Raw genomic sequence first — 19,736 nt, 5'->3', positions numbered from 1 at the left:
TCTTCTCAAGAGTCAGACAAGTAGCTAGATACCAAATTCCTCTCTGCATGTTCAGTAAAAGGTCATCTGGCTGCAAGCTTAGTACAAATTAATGGAAGTGGATACGAACCAGCTAGCCTAGCTCTAGCTGTTGGCCCAAAACACCTCTCGTGGAGTTTTAAGCTACGCTAGCGGTCCGTATCCGCTTCCATTAATTTGTGTTAAGCTAGGCTAGGTTTCCACTGAATGCACAGAGAGGAAATCTCTGTCTTCTCGTCTGAGAAGACGGTAAGGACATAAGAGGGGCGGCGGGGGGGGGGGGGGGGGGTAGGGGGGGGGGGGTACTAACACGCTTTACTATTACAGTATGTACCCTAATACTATGCTACTATTCGTATACTACTACCTATCTTGCTATTGCTAATATGTCTATACTGCTATGCACTCAGAGTACTCAAGTAGCTTTGGATAAAAGCGCTCAGCTAAATGACTAAATTGTAATTGTTATTGTAAAGGAACCGTGTACTTCTTCCACCACTGCGTACACATACGTATGCATTTCACTCAAGCGATGTCCAACTTGTACTCCAATCATCGGCCTATGGCTCAATGATACCTTCCCGAGGAGAGGGAACCAGAGGCTCTCTGAATACGCCTCAGCCGCTCTCTAACCTCAGTCCTGAACCAGGGCTTAAGATTCCACCCCGCGGTGAACAAATTGAATTATCCACGGAGTTCATGGAGAATCTCGGTGTCGGGCGGCTTGTGGCTGACTCCTCAGCACATGGGTCTCCCACACACCACGCAGCTGGCCAAGCAACCGGGCCTCGCCAACGGATCATACCAGCTGATACCGATACATCCAAGGTTGTCGGCAGTGCGGTGAAATCATACCCAAACAGATACATTAGAGTTTGTGTGTTTATGAGAATCCTCATCTCGGCCTCCGTATACGTTTATCTCTGCATTTCTCAAATGTCTCCTGTCTTCCTATCGGAATGTGGTTAGACTCAGCTGACCCCCATGTGACGCGCGCACACACACACACACACACACGCACACACACACACACACACGCGCACACACACACACACACATATGCACGCACACACACACACACACGCACACACACACACACACACATATGCACGCACACACACACACACACACACACCCACACACACACACACACACACACACACACACACACACACACACACCCACACACACATGCACGCACGCACACACACACACACCCCCACACACACACACACACACACACACACCTTGGCGATGTGTCTTGGTACATTGTGTTATGATGTGATAACAAGGACTCCGTGTGCCTATGGTTGTTATATTGTGTCCATGACCGTGTGACTGGATCAGAATCCTACTGTCTATACGTTTCTTATGTCTTGTTTTCAGTCGACACCTGGGATTAATCTTTTTCATTACACATGGTTTTCTTTGTCCCTGTTGAAGTCGTGCCTCTCTCTCTCTCTCTCTGTGTCTCTCTCTCTCTCCCTCTCTCTCTCTGTCGGTCTCTTTCTCTCTGTCTCTCTCTGTCTCTCTCTCTCTCTGTGTCTCTCTCTGTGTCTCTCTCTCTCTCCCTCTCTCTCTCTGTCGGTCTCTTTCTCTCTGTCTCTCTCTGTCTCTCTCTCTCTGTGTGTCTCTCTCTGTGTCTCTTTCTCTCTGTACATCTCTCTGTGTGTGTCTCTCTTTCTCTCTCTCACACACACACACACACACACATACACACACACACACACACACACGCACACACACACACACACACACACACACACACACACACACACACACACACACACACACACACACACACACACACACACACACACACACACACACACACACACACACACACACACACACACACACACACACACACACACACACACACACACACACACACACACACACACACACAAACTTACCCACTGGGTATAACACCAACAACATCGATGTCATATGTCTCATGAAGTTCGGCATAATATGAAATGATTGTTGCCACTATGATCTGTCAAAAGAAAAAAATAAGGATATATCATTTTACCAGCATATTACTGTACATAATGTCTACCCGTGTGTGTGAGCATACATAGACAGAGAGAGAGCTTGAGTGTGTACATGTTTGCACATAGGTTTCCTTGGATGTATACAGTTGTGGTAAATCATTACTTAATACTTTCATTACATGTGACCTGCCTGGGAATATGAGAGGAAAACAAAGCAACCATTTCCTAGACTCATCATCACTTTAACATTGATTCCATCAAATTTTGATGGAATCAATGTCAACCAGAGCTGCAAAAAGGGAGCGAAACAAGGTCTGTTCGTTTATATGAGTTTAGTATAGAGAGGAACACTGCCTCCTGGTGGTCTAGTGAGTCAACACATCTTATGGGAGAATGTGGGAAGGGAGGATGGATGGATGGATGGATGGAGGGAGGGAAGGAAGGAGGGAAGGAAGGATATATGGAGGGAAGGATGTAAGGAAGGGAGGGAAGATGGATGGAGGGAGGAAGGGAGAGAGGGAGGGAAGGAGGGAGGGAGGGATAGAAGGAAGGATGGAGGGAAGGAAGGATGGAGGGAAGGATGGATGGATGGAGGGAGGGATGGATGGAGGGAAGGATGGATGGATGGAGGGAAGGATGGATGGAGGGAGGTAGGGAGGGAAGGAGGGAGGAAGGAGGGAAGGAAGGATGGAGGGAGGGAAGGAGGGTTGAAGGAAAGAGTGAAAGGAGGACTTACGACGATGAGCTCTATGGGGATGGGTAGAGGCAGCTTCTTGCTGTAACAGGCACTGATCTCTTTGACTGTGATGAGAACAGCCAGAGCCACCAGGCTGACGACTAGAGCCCCCAGATTAGTGTTGTGCAGCAGCGAGCAGATCTCCACCAGGATCTACGGAGAGACGAAGAGAAGCGCCATCCAAGAGTACATGACATCAAATCACTTGCATCATGTAGGAGGCTGTTTTGTAGGATCTTGAGGATGTAGGATATGACATCATAAAGGATCATATACAGTTTACTTTCATACACAGTATACAGGACTGTACCCACCCCTATGGATGCTTTAGTATTTTCATAGCTTTTGGCATACATTTGAACCAGCTGTCACTCTTTCTCCAAGATGAGTTGCATATAATCACCTACATAGTGATTATTGATTGATTGGATTTCACCAATGCCACATGTCCACGTTGCATGGTTAAATTGTTGTGAGCAAACTTAATTGTCGCCAAAGGCTATGACAAACGAGACAATACTTCAGCACACAGGGGCTCTATAGTGGCGTAATGTCCTCACATGAACTTGGGAGAACGGTCCAGAGAAGCGGTCGGGGTGGATTCCAAACAGATACTTGAGCTGGGAAATGCTCACATGGCACGCCGCCCCCGTGGTGTAGGCACGGACCAGAGGCTCCGACAGATAGGTGACCACGAAACCAAACCTCACCACACCCAGCACCAGCTGATGATGGAGAGAGAGAGAGAGAGAGAGAGAGAGAGAGAGAGAGAGAGAGAGAGAGAGAGAGAGAGAGAGAGAGAGAGAGAGAGAGAGAGAGAGAGAGAGAGAGAGAGAGAGAGAGAGAGAGAGACACACACACAGAGGCTGGATAAAAATAGACAGGATGGACAGGCAGGCGGAGACATGAAGACACAAACACATGAAGACTTAAACACTTAACTATGATGAATTGAAAATGGGGGACCCTGATGTAAACAAGACAAAAATCTTTCTCTGGTCTGCATCCTCTTAACAATTGTGTGTATTGAGCCGTACTGTATTGTACCCATTCTGCAATCTGTTAATAACATGTTCAATCAATCAATCAAACACACAGACAGAATGGACAGATAAACACAGAAAGAGAGAGAGAGACAGATAGATAGACAGATAAATAAAAAAAAACAGTCTCAGTATAAGTAAGGAAAATAGTTGCTAAAATTGTTATTCAGGTCTCAATACACTATTCGGTGACAATATGAGGTGTAATTTGAGTGGACAGAGCTCTTCTGAGACACGCACACACACACACACACACACACACACACCTGAAAGAGTCCACTCAGGATAGTGATGGCGACGGCTATCTGCACTCTGAAGGCGTCACGGGCGTCTGTGTCAACTTCTGTCACATTGGTTCCATTGGTTCCATTCAGGACCGTAATGTAGTCGCTGTCCGGTGCCAACCTCTCTGTCACACTGCCAATCATGATGCTGATCACAGCGAATGTACCTGGAAAACACACACACACACACGCACACACGCACGCACACACGCACGCACGCACGCACGCACACACACACACACGTACACACACGTACACACACACACATATAGAATGATGCAGGTGGGTAAACTCTACTTCACAAAAAAAGGTGTTTGAACTAAAGAGATACAAAATTGAGAAGAAGAAGATTACTTTATTGTCAATGTACACAAGGCAATTGAAATGTGTCTTTTCACTAGTAACACAGTCCCGCACACATAGGTAAATGGTGCATTTATATAACAGCTTTTATCCAAAGTGCTTTAAAAAAAAAAATCCTCACATTCACTCACACATGGCGGAGGGCGGGGGCGACCATGCAAGGTGCCAACCTGCTCATCAGGAGCAATTAGGGGTTAAGTGTCTTGCTCAAGGACACTTCGAACATGCTGCCCGGGAGGAGCGGGAATCGAACAGGGAACCTACGGATTACCAGACGACTGCTCTACCTCCCGAACAACTGTCGCCCCCAAGAGCAAAGGTGCAGATGAGGGTCTGTATGCCCTATCGGTTATATTATATGTTACAATAAATATGGGCAATAAGTACTTAGAATCTGAATACTGTGAGTAAGTAATGTATACAGTATACACAGGGGCAGTATACATAAGGTAAGATATATATACATATATGACTCCCCCCATATCTATGGCATGAACTGAGTTTGGTAAATACCCCCCACACTACACCCCCCCCTGGTGGAATATTACTGTAATGAGTGGTATGTGTATGAACCAAGCATCCTTGACACCAGGGACAACGATGGAAATAAGTCCTGGACTTTTCGTTTCTATCCCTGACAAAGCAAATACTCATGTGATCTGTATATTTATGTCTAAATAAAATCAATCAATCAACCCCCCCCCCCCCCCCCCACACACACACACACATAAACACATGACAAAATCCTATTGAATCCACCACTCTCTCTGCAACCTCCCCCCTCCCCTCTCCCCCCCCTCTCTCTCTCACCTATGGAGATGTGTCTGGATGTGCCAAAGATGGCGTAGATCAGCACAGGATAGAGGGAGGTGTAGAGGCCAAACACAGGAGGTAAGGCTGCCAGGAGGGCATAGGCCATACCTGGAGAAACAATACAGGAGTCAATACACACACACACTGATACCTGGAGAAACAATACAGGAGTCAATACATACACACTGATTGATACACACACACTGATACCTGGAGAAACAATACAGGAGTCAATACATACACATTGATACCTGGAGAAACAATATAGGAGTCAATACATACACACTGATTGATACACACACACTGATACCTGGAGAAACAATACAGGAGTCAATACATACACACTGATACCTGGAGAAACAATATAGGAGTCAATACATACACACTGATTGATACACACACACTGATACCTGGAGAAACAATACAGGAGTCAATACATACACACTGATTGATACACACACACTGATACCTGGAGAAACAATACAGGAGTCAATACATACACACTGATTGATACACACACACTGATACCTGGAGAAACAATACAGGAGTCAATACACACACACTGATACCTGGAGAAACAATACAGGAGTCAATACATACACACTGATACCTGGAGAAACAATACAGGAGTCAATACACACACACTGATACCTGGAGAAACAATACAGGAGTCAATACACACACACTGATACCTGGAGAAACAATACAGGAGTCAATACACACACTGTTACAAAGGATCAGATTAAACCGAATATATATATTTATTGATTGATATATATTGCATAATATTTGTATATCGTTTGATATCCCTTGTATATTCCTTGTACATATACACGGAATATCCCTTTAGCCTAGTACAGACCATAATATTTCATTCTCCTATTGGACAGCGGTCCACAGGCGCCAAGGCCATGCCTCCAGAGTCAGGTTCAAAGCCACCGTCAAGACATATCTGTACATGCCCGGCCTTGCCCAAGAATACGAGACAGAAATGAGGTTGGCACTAGATTGTTCGCCGTGCATATAAATATGGCGCAGGTGAATACAGAAGTACTTAGAGAAACTTAGTGTTGTTACCCAATAAGTTGAAGCCTCACCCACGATACGACGTGCGGTGAAGTATGGCCTGTTTTGGCCCCAAATAGAGCATTGAGACCGCGTGCGAATTAATAACTGAAGTGTCAGAGTTTGGCGCTATACCGTCAAGTGCGACATATTTCTATTAAGTCAGTAATAGTCTATTTGTGTATAGTGTATCGTGCGGCTAAAGTTCTACAGTGACCAGCATCACCAACGTTTCCTCGTATCAGCTGGAGTGCTTATCCAGGCTGGGCTGCTTTCATGGCGCTTTCACCCGAGGAGCCCTAGACGAGAACCGTGTGGACATGTACACTGGATTATCTACCCGACGACTGCATAGCCCTTTACGGCTGGATTATATTTGCTTTTGGTCCTGTAATTAATGGAGCGGAGAATCGCCGACGCCCACACGTGTGTGGGATTTACCCTGTGAGGAGCCACGTCGAGTCTGCGCCTCAGAGAGCCTGAGGCAGGCTAGCTTTCTTCCCTGTGGAGCTACAGGCTACGGAGAACAGCTGTATTCGTCTGTGGATCAAGATCTTATTGCACCGTCTCCCGTACTCGGAGTCTCCTTATCATCGTTGACCCAGACTCTATTACCGACAGATCTTCTACCCTTGCTGGCTTACAACCGGGGGGACCCTTCCAGTATCTCCCGCTATATATTACTAGTGTACCATAGATATAATTCCCTAAGATTCAGGTTGTATGATTACCTCCTGCGTAACCAGAGAATGGACATTCATTATTGATTTGCCTACGCACATTCCTTTGCCTTATAAGCGCATTCAAAGTAAAATAGAGAAGTATATTATGTACCTTTTGCTGCAATAAATACTTAATTACAACTTTGTGTGGAACCGGTTCATTGTGGGAAGTGTTCATCATTATATATATCATGTACTGTATGGCCAGTAATTAAAGTACATAAGACGGTAGTGGTTTAATGATACCATACTTATCAATACAGTCAGGGAATTGTACCCCTCAGTTACAATTGGTCCTTCGAGCCGGAGGGTAACTAGTGTAATATTAATATAGTGGTATTAATATTGACATGGCCAATGATGAACACTCCACAAAACGGTTCTCCTAAAGTAGATCGCCCGCAGCGTAGACGGCAGACACCTCAGTACTTAGAGGATTACGTTGCCAGTATACTACCTAGCTTTCTACAGACGGTAAACGCGGAAAAAATAGATAGTAAAATTATGTCCGACCCTATCGACCAGGCTACCCCGCCAATAGAGGCCCTAGTGGGTTCTAATGTAACTGACCAAGCTCACGGTGGAGACCAGGAGGGACCTGACATGACTTTACCCCCCGCCAAGACCGAAGAAGTAGTCCCCGGAGAGCTCCAGGATAAAGACAGCCCTCCAGGGATGGAACTCGACCCACTACAAGAAGAGGCGAGCACCCCAGAGATGGATCTCCTCGACTCGCCACAGGAGAACGGATCTCCAACGAGTACTACCAGGGGCGGATCACCCCAACCAGCGTCTTCCCCCAGCGAGGCGGACAAGATGCTGGCACAGGCATTCCTCGCCAGCCTGGCAGCCTCAACAGAGCGCGATCGACTCCAAGCACAGACGCTTAGTGAGCGCGAACATTCTTCCATGGAAAGAGAACGCCTTCAAGCGCAGCAACGGAGCGAAGAAGATCGTATACGTCTAGAGATTAGACGTCTCCAGACGGAAGAGAATATGGGAAGGGACCGGGCCGAAGCCCAGCGCGCCGCCGCCGAAGCCCAGCGCGCCGCTGCCGGTGCCCAAAGAGAAGCAGAGCACAACCTCGCTCTCACCAAGCGCGAAGCCGAGCGCGACCGATTACAAGCGCAGATAATGGAGCAGCTGATCACCAGGGCAACACCCCCTCCCTCCGCACGGGGTTCCAGGGCCTCGTCAAGACAAGGATCAAGGGCACCCTCCCCTACCCGATCAAGCGACCCTGAGCCCGACCACCAGAGAGAGCCTATACCCCTCTCCGAACCCCTTCCCCGACCGGTCCAAGTGAGACCCAGCTACAAGGAAGAAACGGTCTACACCGCGGAGAGGCTAAATAGACGACTACAGGATCTAGAGGACCTGCCAGAGGAAGAAGAAGAGGGAGAGGAGGAGAGTCAAGCCCGACAGCAGCACAGTACTCCACAGGACTAGGAGGTCCAGTACAGCCCAGGCTCTACCCCCGCGGCTCTGCGCTACAGACCCCCGACTCAATTCACGGGTGAGCTTGACGCACGACCAGCCCCGAGGAACAGCACCTGGATACGCGGGCCATGGTACCCAGCAGGTACCAGCCCACCAAGAGGCGTAAGAGGAGACTCGCCTAGGAGGCCTCTCTTCCAACGCTCACCGATGTGCCAGCCATCCATGGCATCATACATTGGCACACCGACGTTTCCGGACTTCACACACGAGAACAGAGCACAGTACACGGAGCTACGAATGTGCTTAGAGACAATGATGTCCGATGTAGCTGATGAACCGTACAAATATGCTATCCTACTGAAGCACCTCAAGGTGCCCCGAGCGCACAATATAGCGCTGGCCTATGCCACCTCTACTACCCCATACACCGCGGCTCTAGCAGCACTCGACCAAAGATATGGACGCATATGGGACTACGTAATACAAGAGATAAGGCATATTGACCGCCTACCCCCAGCCACAGACAATCGCTCACTAGATGACCTGTCTATCAAGGTACAATCCCTGGTAGGGATGCTGGGGGCGCAAAGAGAAAAGGGTATGCACGAACTGTACGCGAACTCTAATGTCGAGAGGATTTTAGAGAAGCTTCCGCCCGCCCGACAAGAGCGCTTCAGGCGGCAAAGAGACCACCGTGATCCTAACGGTCCCGAGCCATCCCTCCTAGACCTAGCCGACTTCCTGGCGAGAGAAGTCAACAGCCTACGGTTGGATACGTTCATGCGGAGCACACCAAGCTCCAGAGAGGGACCTAGGAGAGCAAACGATGGCCGCAGATTGGTGACCGTCATGCACCAATCAGAATCAGTACCGAGCAGCAAGAACCACAGTACCCCCTCGATGAAAGAGAAGTGGAAGATGGTGTGCCCGTACTGCGAAAAGGAACACTGGTTGTCACAATGTGACACGTTCAAGAAGATGACCGCCGACGAGGTGAGTCAATGGATAAAGTCCAACCGACGCTGTTACCGATGTGCGCGCAGTCACATGGCAGCCGATTGCCGCTTAAAGAAGAGGTGTAGTCGGTGTGACGGAGCCCACCTAGATGTCCTACACAACAGTAACAGAAGAAAGCCGGCACCCTCAAGCAGCACAAAGGCAAGTGTTATGTACATTGACCCCGCCAGCAGCGGGGGCGCCCGGGTGCTCTTAAAGGTGGTCCGCGTAACATTGAGTTACCAAGACAAGGTCATGGACACTTACGCTGTCCTTGACGACGGGTCAGAGAAGACCCTTCTCCTCGCGTCCGCTGCGGCCCAGCTGGGGCTGCGGGGGAGCGAAAACCAGATGACGATTCGGACAATAAGAAGAGATCTAAAGACGATAAAGGGCGAGAATGTCTCCTTCACTATCGCAGCAAGCGGGCAGCCAGAGAGACGGTATAGGATTACTAACGCTTTCACCAGCCAAGAAATAGGCCTGTCGCAGTACACCTACCCCATCGCCAAGCTGATGGATAAATATGTGCACCTGCGTCAACTACCTATACCGCTCATAGACGGTGCCACCCCGACCCTGCTGATAGGCTCCGACCATGCAGACCTCATCGTCCCGATTGACCGGGTCCACACAGGGCCCAGAGGCTGTCCTGCAGCAGTCGAGACCCGCCTAGGATGGACACTACAAGGCCCCCTCGCTAAGTCTCTTAACCGAACAGCAGCCACTAGCTGCCTCCACTCCAGAGTGACAGAAGAAGACACCTCCTACAGCATGTCGAGAGGCTATGGACACTAGAGACAATGCCCTTTAAGAACGGAAAGAAAGACATTCGTTCCAAGGAAGACATTTACGCTATAGCCCTCCTCGAGCAGGGGACAAAGAGAGTCAAAGTCAACGGAGTGATGAGATACGCAACTCCACTCCTGAGGCGAGAGGGTATGCCTACCTTCCACGCCCCAAAAGAAGCGACGGAGCGGTATCTATTGAACACAGAGCGGCGCCTAGCCAGAGACCCCGCTCAAGAGACTGTGTACCGCGCTGAGATTAACAAGCTAATCACAGCGGGACACATAAAGAAAATTGACATTAAAGAGGCCGATCAGACGACCGAATCATGGTACGTGCCGCACCACAAAGTCCACCACAACGGCAAGGATCGTATTGTGTTCAACTGCAGCTACCAGATCGGATCACAAAATCTGAATAAAGAGCTCTTGCCCGGCCCAACACTCGGCCCCTCTCTACTAGGCGTGTTACTACGTTTCCGCCAAGACAAGGTGGCCATCAGCGGCGACATCAAAGGGATGTTCCTGCAGGTGAGACTAGTGGAGGAGGACAAGCCCCTGCTGCGGTTCCTATGGAGAGAGAGAATCGGGGATGAGCAACCAGCCATCTATCAATGGGAAGTCCTCCCTTTCGGAACCACATGCAGCCCATGCTGTGCTACGTTTGCACTGCAAAAACACGTCGCAGAGGACCCAGCAGCCGATGAAGAGGTCCGACAAAGTGTAGGAAATAGTTTCTACGTGGACAACTGTCTGCAAAGCGTCTCAACGCCAGAAGAAGCCGAGGCCCTTCTACTCAAGCTCCGCGCCTCCCTGATCAAAGGCGGCTTTGATCTCAGGCAGTGGGCCAGCAGCGACCCGCAAGTATTGCGCAGCCTCTCCCCAGAGGACAAGGCAGCAAGCAGCAAGACCTGGATGGCGACCATCCCAGGAGAAGCCCAAGAAATGACATTAGGACTAGTCTGGCGCTTCAAAACAGACTTGCTCCATTATAAACACACACCCCTGACCAAGGAGCAGGGAAGGTCGACTGCACTACCGACCACCAGACGGAGTGTATACAGAACACTCGCCAGACAATATGACCCGTTTGGGGTGTATTCTACCTTACACCACCAGGGCAAAGATGATTGTAAGAGCGCTATGGGACAAGGACCAGGGCTGGGACGACCCCATACCCGAACACCTTGCATACACATGGAGAGAGTGGGAGACGGAACTCAGCTCACTCCCAGGTGTCAACATACGCCGCAGCTACTTCCCACCCACAGTGAGGCCGGAGACGTGCCAGATGGACCTGCACGTCTTCAGCGACGCCTCCGAAGTAGCCTACGGTTCGGTGGCCTACTTGCGTGCCCGAGAGGAGGGAGGAGAAATACATACTGCTTTCATCCTGGCTCGCTCAAGAATAGCCCCACGCAAGCAACAATCTATCCCGCGTCTAGAGCTCTGCGCAGCCCTAGCAGGAGCGCAACTCGCCACGTTAATCCAACGTGAACTCACCATTCCGGTGCAAAGAACAATCTTGTGGTCAGACTCCACGACAGTACTCACATGGATCCGGTCTGATTCGTGCAGATACAAGGTCTTCGTGGGAGTCAGAGTCACAGAGATTCAAGATTTAACAGAAGTAGCAAGCTGGAGGACACAAAACACAACCCAGCTGACGTCATCACCCGGGGAATGTCCCTGGATGACCTCACCCGTCACAACCTATACAGTGACGGGCCAGAGTTCCTCAAGCTCCCGGAAGAAGAGTGGCCTACACCCACCCCACGGGAAGCGAGTAAAGAGGAGGCCGAAAACAAGAAATCTATGTTCTGTGGATTGAACACACTCGTCTCCACAGACCCCAACATAGACGATTGCCTCACCCTAGAGAGTGCGCAGCTAAAGACATTCCTGTGGCACCACCCAGAGGTTCAGCTCACTACTGACATTACTGCAGCTGACTACGAAGAAGCAGAACTTCTTCTACTACAACGAGCCCAGAGAGACTCGTTTCCCGATGAGCTAGACTGTCTACAGGGAGCAAAGCCCGTCCCATCAGACAGCAGATTGCTCCACCTAGCCCCCGAGAGCGACGCCCATGGTCTCATCAGAGTGGGTGGTCGTCTGCGGAGAGCTCCAGATTTACCGGATGACGTCAAGTACCCGATAGTCTTAAACAGCCGACACAAGGTCACAGAGCTGATCATAAAGAAATACGACGAGGATGTGCATCACGCCGGGGCAGAGAGAGTCTTTGCGGATATCAGAAGTCGTTATTGGATACTGCAAGGGAGAGAAGCAGTGCGGCGCTTCCAGCGAACCTGTCTAGACTGTCGTAAATGGCGAGCGCAGCCCAGTATACCCCGGATGGCTGACCTACCTCCCTGTCGCCTCCGACTCGGCGACAAGCCCTTTCACTCCACCGGTATGGACTGTTTTGGCCCGCTGTATATAAAGAAAGGAAGAGGAACCGAGAAGCGGTGGGGTATTGTATTCAAATGCATGACCACCCGAGCGATGCATATAGAACTCCTTCCAACCATGAGCACAGACTCATTCCTTATGGCCTTCCGAAGATTCACATCGCGGAAAGGCAAACCGTCTATATTATTGTCTGATCACGGGACAAACTTCAAAGGCGGAGAAAGAGAGCTGAGAGAGAGCTTCCAAGCTATGGGCCCAGAACTTAAGACCCACCTCGCTCCATCCCAGATTGACTTCCAGTTTAATCCCCCGAATGCACCTCACTTCGGTGGAACTTGGGAACGAGAAGTACGTTCAATAAAGACAGCCCTGTACGCCGTGCTTGGGGCCCAGACCGTGGCGGAAGAAGTCCTAATGACAGTCCTCACGGAGATCGAGGGAGTATTGAACTCAAAGCCCCTCGGTTACGTCTCAAGTGATGTAGCAGATGTCGACCCAGTCACCCCCAACACACTCTTGATGGGGCGGCTGGACCCCGCGCTACCACAGACAATGTACAGGCCTGAAGAAGCGAACGGCCAAAGAATGTGGAGGTACAGTCAAGTATTGGCTGACAAGTTTTGGAACAGCTTCCTACTCCACTATCTACCGTCTCTACAGACCCGCCAGAAATGGGTGAAAGAGAGAGACAATTTGACAGAAGGAACAGTCGTCATGATTATCGACCAGTCACTACCCCGAGCTATGTGGCCGGCTGGCCGCATAAGCAAAGTGATCACCGGTGCCGACGGAAAGGTCCGAGCAGCCGAAGTGCTCGTCCAAGGGCGGATCTACACCCGACCCGTGGCGAGGCTAATAGAGTTGCCAAGACTCCCCGATACTATCGATGACGACCATGACCCCATGACTTTGTGAACTGCCCTACCCCTCACAACAGACATTGAGTAGTGGACAGTGCGGTTAATCTGTCTCTGCTTAGCTAATTAGGTGGGACTAATTAGGAGGCGGCTGTTACAAAGGATCAGATTAAACCGAATATATATATTTATTGATTGATATATATTGCATAATATTTGTATATCGTTTGATATCCCTTGTATATTCCTTGTACATATACACGGAATATCCCTTTAGCCTAGTACAGACCATAATATTTCATTCTCCTATTGGACAGCGGTCCACAGGCGCCAAGGCCATGCCTCCAGAGTCAGGTTCAAAGCCACCGTCAAGACATGTCTGTACATGCCCGGCCTTGCCCAAGAATACGAGACAGAAATGAGGTTGGCACTAGATTGTTCGCCGTGCATATAAATATGGCGCAGGTGAATACAGAAGTACTTAGAGAAACTTAGTGTTGTTACCCAATAAGTTGAAGCCTCACCCACGATACGACGTGCGGTGAAGTATGGCCTGTTTTGGCCCCAAATAGAGCATTGAGACCGCGTGCGAATTAATAACTGAAGTGTCAGAGTTTGGCGCTATACCGTCGAGTGCGACATATTTCTATTAAGTCAGTAATAGTCTATTTGTGTATAGTGTATCGTGCGGCTAAAGTTCTACAGTGACCAGCATCACCAACGTTTCCTCGTATCAGCTAGAGTGCTTATCCAGGCTGGGCTGCTTTCATGGCGCTTTCACCCGAGGAGCCCTAGACGAGAACCGTGTGGACATGTACACTGGATTATCTACCCGACGACTGCATAGCCCTTTACGGCTGGATTATATTTGCTTTTGGTCCTGTAATTAATGGAGCGGAGAATCGCCGACGCCCACACGTGTGTGGGATTTACCCTGTGAGGAGCCACGTCGAGTCTGCGCCTCAGAGAGCCTGAGGCAGGCTAGCTTTCTTCCCTGTGGAGCTACAGGCTATGGAGAACAGCGGTATTCGTCTGTGGATCAAGATCTTATTGCACCGTCTCCCGTACTCGGAGTCTCCTTATCATCGTTGACCCAGACTCTATTACCGACAGATCTTCTACCCTTGCTGGCTTACAACCGGGGGGACCCTTCCAGTATCTCCCGCTATATATTACTAGTGTACCATAGATATAATTCCCTAAGATTCAGGTTGTATGATTACCTCCTGCGTAACCAGAGAATGGACATTCATTATTGATTTGCCTACGCACATTCCTTTGCCTTATAAGCGCATTCAAAGTAAAATAGAGAAGTATATTATGTACCTTTTGCTGCAATAAATACTTAATTACAACTTTGTGTGGAACCGGTTCATTGTGGGAAGTGTTCATCATTATATATATCATGTACTGTATGGCCAGTAATTAAAGTACATAAGACGGTAGTGGTTTAATGATACCATACTTATCAATACAGTCAGGGAATTGTACCCCTCAGTTACACACACACTGATACCTGGAAAAACAATACAGGAGTCAATACATACACACTGATACCTGGAGAAACAATACAGGAGTCAATACACACACACTGATACCTGGAGAAACAATACAGGAGTCAATACACACACTGATACCTGGAGAAACAATACAGGAGTCAATACACACACACTGATACCTGGAGAAACAATACAGGAGTCAATACACACACACTGATACCTGGAGAAACAATACAGGAGCTTAAGGAGACAATACATACACACAGCATCCTCCCACATAAAAAAAATCTGCCAATGTATTTCGGATAATGTAATATCTAAATAAGACAGTTGCAAAGCGGCAGTGTTACAACAGAGGGCGCCATACTGCAATGTTTTTAAATCAGGGGTTCCCAAACCTTTTTGACAAGTGACCCCACATTGAAGCCACAAAATAATTGGGACCCCAGCGTTTAAAGCAGATAAAGCAGACCGATTGGGTCTGAGTCCGTAAGCGGTGTTTCATTCGCACTTATTCACACTGCTTGTAAACTGCTATACTGTACGGCAATAATTTTTGTTAGATTATGATGATGTTTTTTAAAGGGAGTGGGCAGTCAACATTCCTTAGTGTTTCTGTTTGCTTTATTGAGACAATAGGAAGGTTGGAAGCTAGACAGACTTTATGGGAGACACAAGAGGAAAGATAAGATAAGATATTCCCTTATTCATCCCCTTGGGGAAAGGTTCTGGCTGGGTTTGATCTTATATAGTCCAGCAGGGGTGACCTATCGTTCCAGAGGCAGGGGGGGGGGGGGGGGGGTGTTAACCATTACTCTACTGGGCACAAGGACCCCATTCTCACATCAGGTGACCCTATGTGGGGTTCCCGCCGACCCCCAGGGCTCCAGAAAGCTCTCCTCTCGCCGCCCCTTTGTTCTCTCACGGTGTGCATTCATACAGACCCTGTGGCAGGTGCATGATGCCCACGCTGATGCCGGAGATGAGGTCCCCCATGGCGTTCTCTCTGATGTTGTAGTGAGGCAGCCAGGAGAGGATGGGCACGGTGCCCAACACCATTTGCTTCAGCCTGGGGCCTGAACACCTGGGACCAGGGGGGAGAGGGACAGGGGTGGAGAGGGACACCAATTAAAGTGGACCATGGGGGGGAGGGGGGACTACTCTAAAACAGTATTTTACCAAATTACGAGCAACTGGAAAATAGGTTAAATTAAATCGAAAGAGGCAGTTCACTCAAAAAATTACATATTTTAGCCTTTGGTAAATGGTAAATGGTGCATTTAGATTACAGGCTTTACAAAGGTGCCAACCTGCTCATCGGGAGCAATTAGTGTCTTGCTCAAGTAGGAGGAGCGGGAATCAACCCGGGAACCTGCCGGTTACCAGGCGACCGCTCTACCTCCTGAGCCACTGTTGCCTTTATCTATCCGTCCAGATAGTGTCTGTGTGATTTGTATGACTAGTTTTGGAGATATCTGCAGTAGACATGTCTTTTGGCGTTTTGAGCGCCACAACCCATTGCCGCTCAGCTCCATTGTGACAGCAGAAGTCTCTCAGGCACATTATCTCCAAAACTAGGTCTACAAGATACACTACGCGACCAAGGTACCCATGTACATGTCAAAATACTTCCCAAAGGTCAGTGAATACCACGATCACAACACCAGAGGGAGCTCCACAAATCATGTTAAACCCAGATTCGGCTCAAACAAGGGACTAAACACGTTTAGCAATTATGCCACATCAATGTGGAACGCCCTACCCAAAGCTGTAAAGGAATGTGAATCACTACCCACTTTCAAAAACACTCTCAAAAAACACCTACGGGAGACTGCAATTCGAAACTGGCCCCTACAAATGTCCTAACCCAGTTGTACAGTAAATTACCAAGTATGGCTTTGTCAGTATTCCAATGTACAGTGTACAGTGTCCCCCCCCCCTACCCAACCCCCCCCCCCCCCCCCCCACCTCCAATGTACAGCACCCACCCACCCACCCAACCCCACACCACCCACCCAACCTCCCCCAATGTACAGTTTCTACGTCAAATGTATATACACTCTTTTTCTGGACACTTTTTGTATCACAAACAGTACTGTATTTGCAAATCTGATATGTCATAAATGTATAGATGTAGCAGTACTGTCTATCTGTATGTCATGTATGTCATATATGTTATGATGAATTGAAAATGGGGGACCCTGATGTAAACAAGACGAAAGTCTTTCTCTGGTCTGCATCCCCTTAACAATTATATGTATTGAGCTGTACTGTACTGTACCCATTCTGCAATCTGTTAATAAACTTTTCAATCAATCAATCAATCAATCAATCAATCAATCAGGTGAATCACACTGAAACTGTCTGGACGGATAGATAGTTTTACAGACATTTTCAAGACACCACTTACTTCACACTGGAAGAAGTAAATGGCAAGAAGTTGAACTTGAAAAATATAGTTTGGTTAATTAGTTACTTGGAAAAAAGAAGTTCAAACTACTTTATAAAATATGTTTTAATAATTACACCTGCAATATAATACACACTTATAACATAACAATGAAGTGACTGCAAGTGATTGCAAACTCACTCAAATACACAGCATGTCAATTTGGCAATTTTTTCCACCTGCGATGATGACGTTGATATTGTACGATACTGTATTTTGTCATAGCCTGCGCCATGATACATCATAAGACCAGTGTTTGTGAAGTGTTGGTGTTATTATTGGTGTGAGTTATTTATTGCTCTATGTTCATCATTGAGGTCAACAACCTCCTTATCTAGAAAGCAACTAAAAGACCATTTAATTTCATCATAAATCATGAACTTATTAAGTTAGTCCTGTGTAACAGTGTTACCTATATGGCTGGTTCTTTTGTTATTTTTCTTCATTATATATTTGTCATATATTATTCTCCTCTCCTTTGCCGTCTTGTACTTTTTTTCTTGTTATTAGTTCTTGTTGCTGTGTTTTGAACATGATATCTATCCGTGTCTATCTTGCATTTTTTCGTTATAGTGTTTGCCTTATGTCTCTGATCTTGTTTTGAGTTTATTTTCTTGACCATGTGTACATGTATTTCGTTCATATTTGATTATGGACATTGATGGGCCGGGAGTGGAACTTTGTACAAGCCCTTTGGGCTTCGTTCCCTCCTAGCACTGTTTTTAAATAATGTGATAAACTAAACTAAACTAACTCACATGTGGTCTGTTGTCTCCACTTATGTCATGCCTTTGACCATAATTTAATAATTGGGGGCTCAACACCGCAAGACAAGTTGCAAAGGAGAATATGGGAGAAAGAGAGAGAGAAGAGAGAGAGAGAAAGAGAGAGAGAAAGAGAGAGAAAGAGAGAGAAAGAGAGAGAGAGAGAGACAGAGTGGGGGAGACAGAGAGAGAGAGAGAGAGAGAGAGAGAGAGAGAGAGAGAGAGAGACAGAGTGGGGGAGACACAGAGAGAGAGAGAGAGAGAGAGAGAGAGAGAGAGAGAGAGAGAGAGAGAGAGAGAGAGAGAGAGAGAGAGAGAGAGAGAGAGAGAGAGAGACAGAGTGGGGGAGACATAGAGAGAGAGAGGCACAACTTCAACAGGGACAAAGAAAACCATTATGTAATTAAAATAATTTATCCCAAATGTCGACTGAAAACAAGAGATAAGAAAATATAGACAGTAGGACCTGATCCAGTCACAGGGTCATGGACACAATATTACAACCATAGGCACGTGGAGTCCTTGTTATCACATCGTAACAGAATGTACCGAGACACATCGCCAAGGTCTGTGTTTGTTTGTGTTTGTTGTGTGTGTGTGTGTGTGTGTGTGTGTGTGTGTGTGTGTGTGTGTGTGTGTGTGTGTGTGTGTGTGTGTGTGCACGTATGAAGTAATGCCAACAACAAAAACATGCTGCATGCGCTTTTGATGTGTCCGTTCTTTTTGGTTGAGCACCCGCCTCCCAAAACCTTCTCATAATTGTTCAATTGGACCATTTAGCTCAGCTGGTTAGTGTGGTCGCCTGTGGATCACATGGTCCCAGGTTCAAATCCACTCAATTACAAGTGCAAGAATGTAACACTGCATTTTTACGCAGTTTCAAGTTTCTTTAATAGTTGTCATACAGAAGTACAGAATACTTTTATACAAAATGCTTCTTACTGTTACGCTCCAGAGACTGTGCTAGACAAGATAAGTATGAAATAAAATAAAGTAGCATGTAAAAAGACGTAAAAATAGAGGTCCCAGTGTTCAGTATAGACATATGTACAATGTTCGATGCAGACTAGAAGTAACTGAGTTACCATACAATATACAATATACTATGCAATATACTAATATACAATACTATATAGTGCAAAGCAGAAATGGGATGAGGTACAATTTAGGTACAATTTACAGTAAGGTGTACGAGTTGTAGTGCAAATCCTTTACCAATAAATATAAAGTGTGTTTAGGTGATCTAAAGTGTGGAGAGTGGGTGCTGCAGTGTGTTGTTTGTTTAAAGTGAGTGTGTGTGTGCTGTGTGCATTTGATGGTTGTCTACAGTAAGTTAATCTTTAGACCATTTAACAATGTTACTATCACAATGGTGTAAGTGTAACATTCTGCCCCTCTGGCCAGGCCATGGACTGTCTTTCTCCTGTTTCTCTCCGGCCAGGCCATGGACTGTCTCTCTCCTGTCTCTCTCCGGCCAGGCCATGGAC

General features: G+C 47.6%; 1 protein-coding gene across 1 annotated transcript in view; it reads right to left on the bottom strand.

Annotated features, from left to right (window-relative positions):
• LOC311244131 (solute carrier family 26 member 6-like) overlaps positions 1-19,736 on the bottom strand; it is a gene marked incomplete at both ends in the record, with an annotated part of 64,649 nt that overhangs the window by 24,829 nt on the left and 20,084 nt on the right. Inside the window, 6 exons of the mRNA XM_084333541.1 lie at positions 1,935-2,017; positions 2,752-2,904; positions 3,312-3,476; positions 4,061-4,245; positions 5,252-5,362; positions 15,981-16,120. Coding sequence (XP_084189667.1) covers positions 1,935-2,017; positions 2,752-2,904; positions 3,312-3,476; positions 4,061-4,245; positions 5,252-5,362; positions 15,981-16,120 — 837 coding nt within the window. The remainder of the gene's footprint in view (positions 1-1,934; positions 2,018-2,751; positions 2,905-3,311; positions 3,477-4,060; positions 4,246-5,251; positions 5,363-15,980; positions 16,121-19,736) is intronic.

The sequence above is a fragment of the Notolepis coatsorum genome (genome assembly GCF_963971535.1).
Source record: "Notolepis coatsorum genome assembly, chromosome: 17".
NCBI lineage: Eukaryota > Metazoa > Chordata > Actinopteri > Aulopiformes > Paralepididae > Notolepis > Notolepis coatsorum.
The sequence above is the reverse complement of the archived record's forward strand: the minus strand, read 5'-3'. Positions and strand labels throughout refer to the sequence as shown.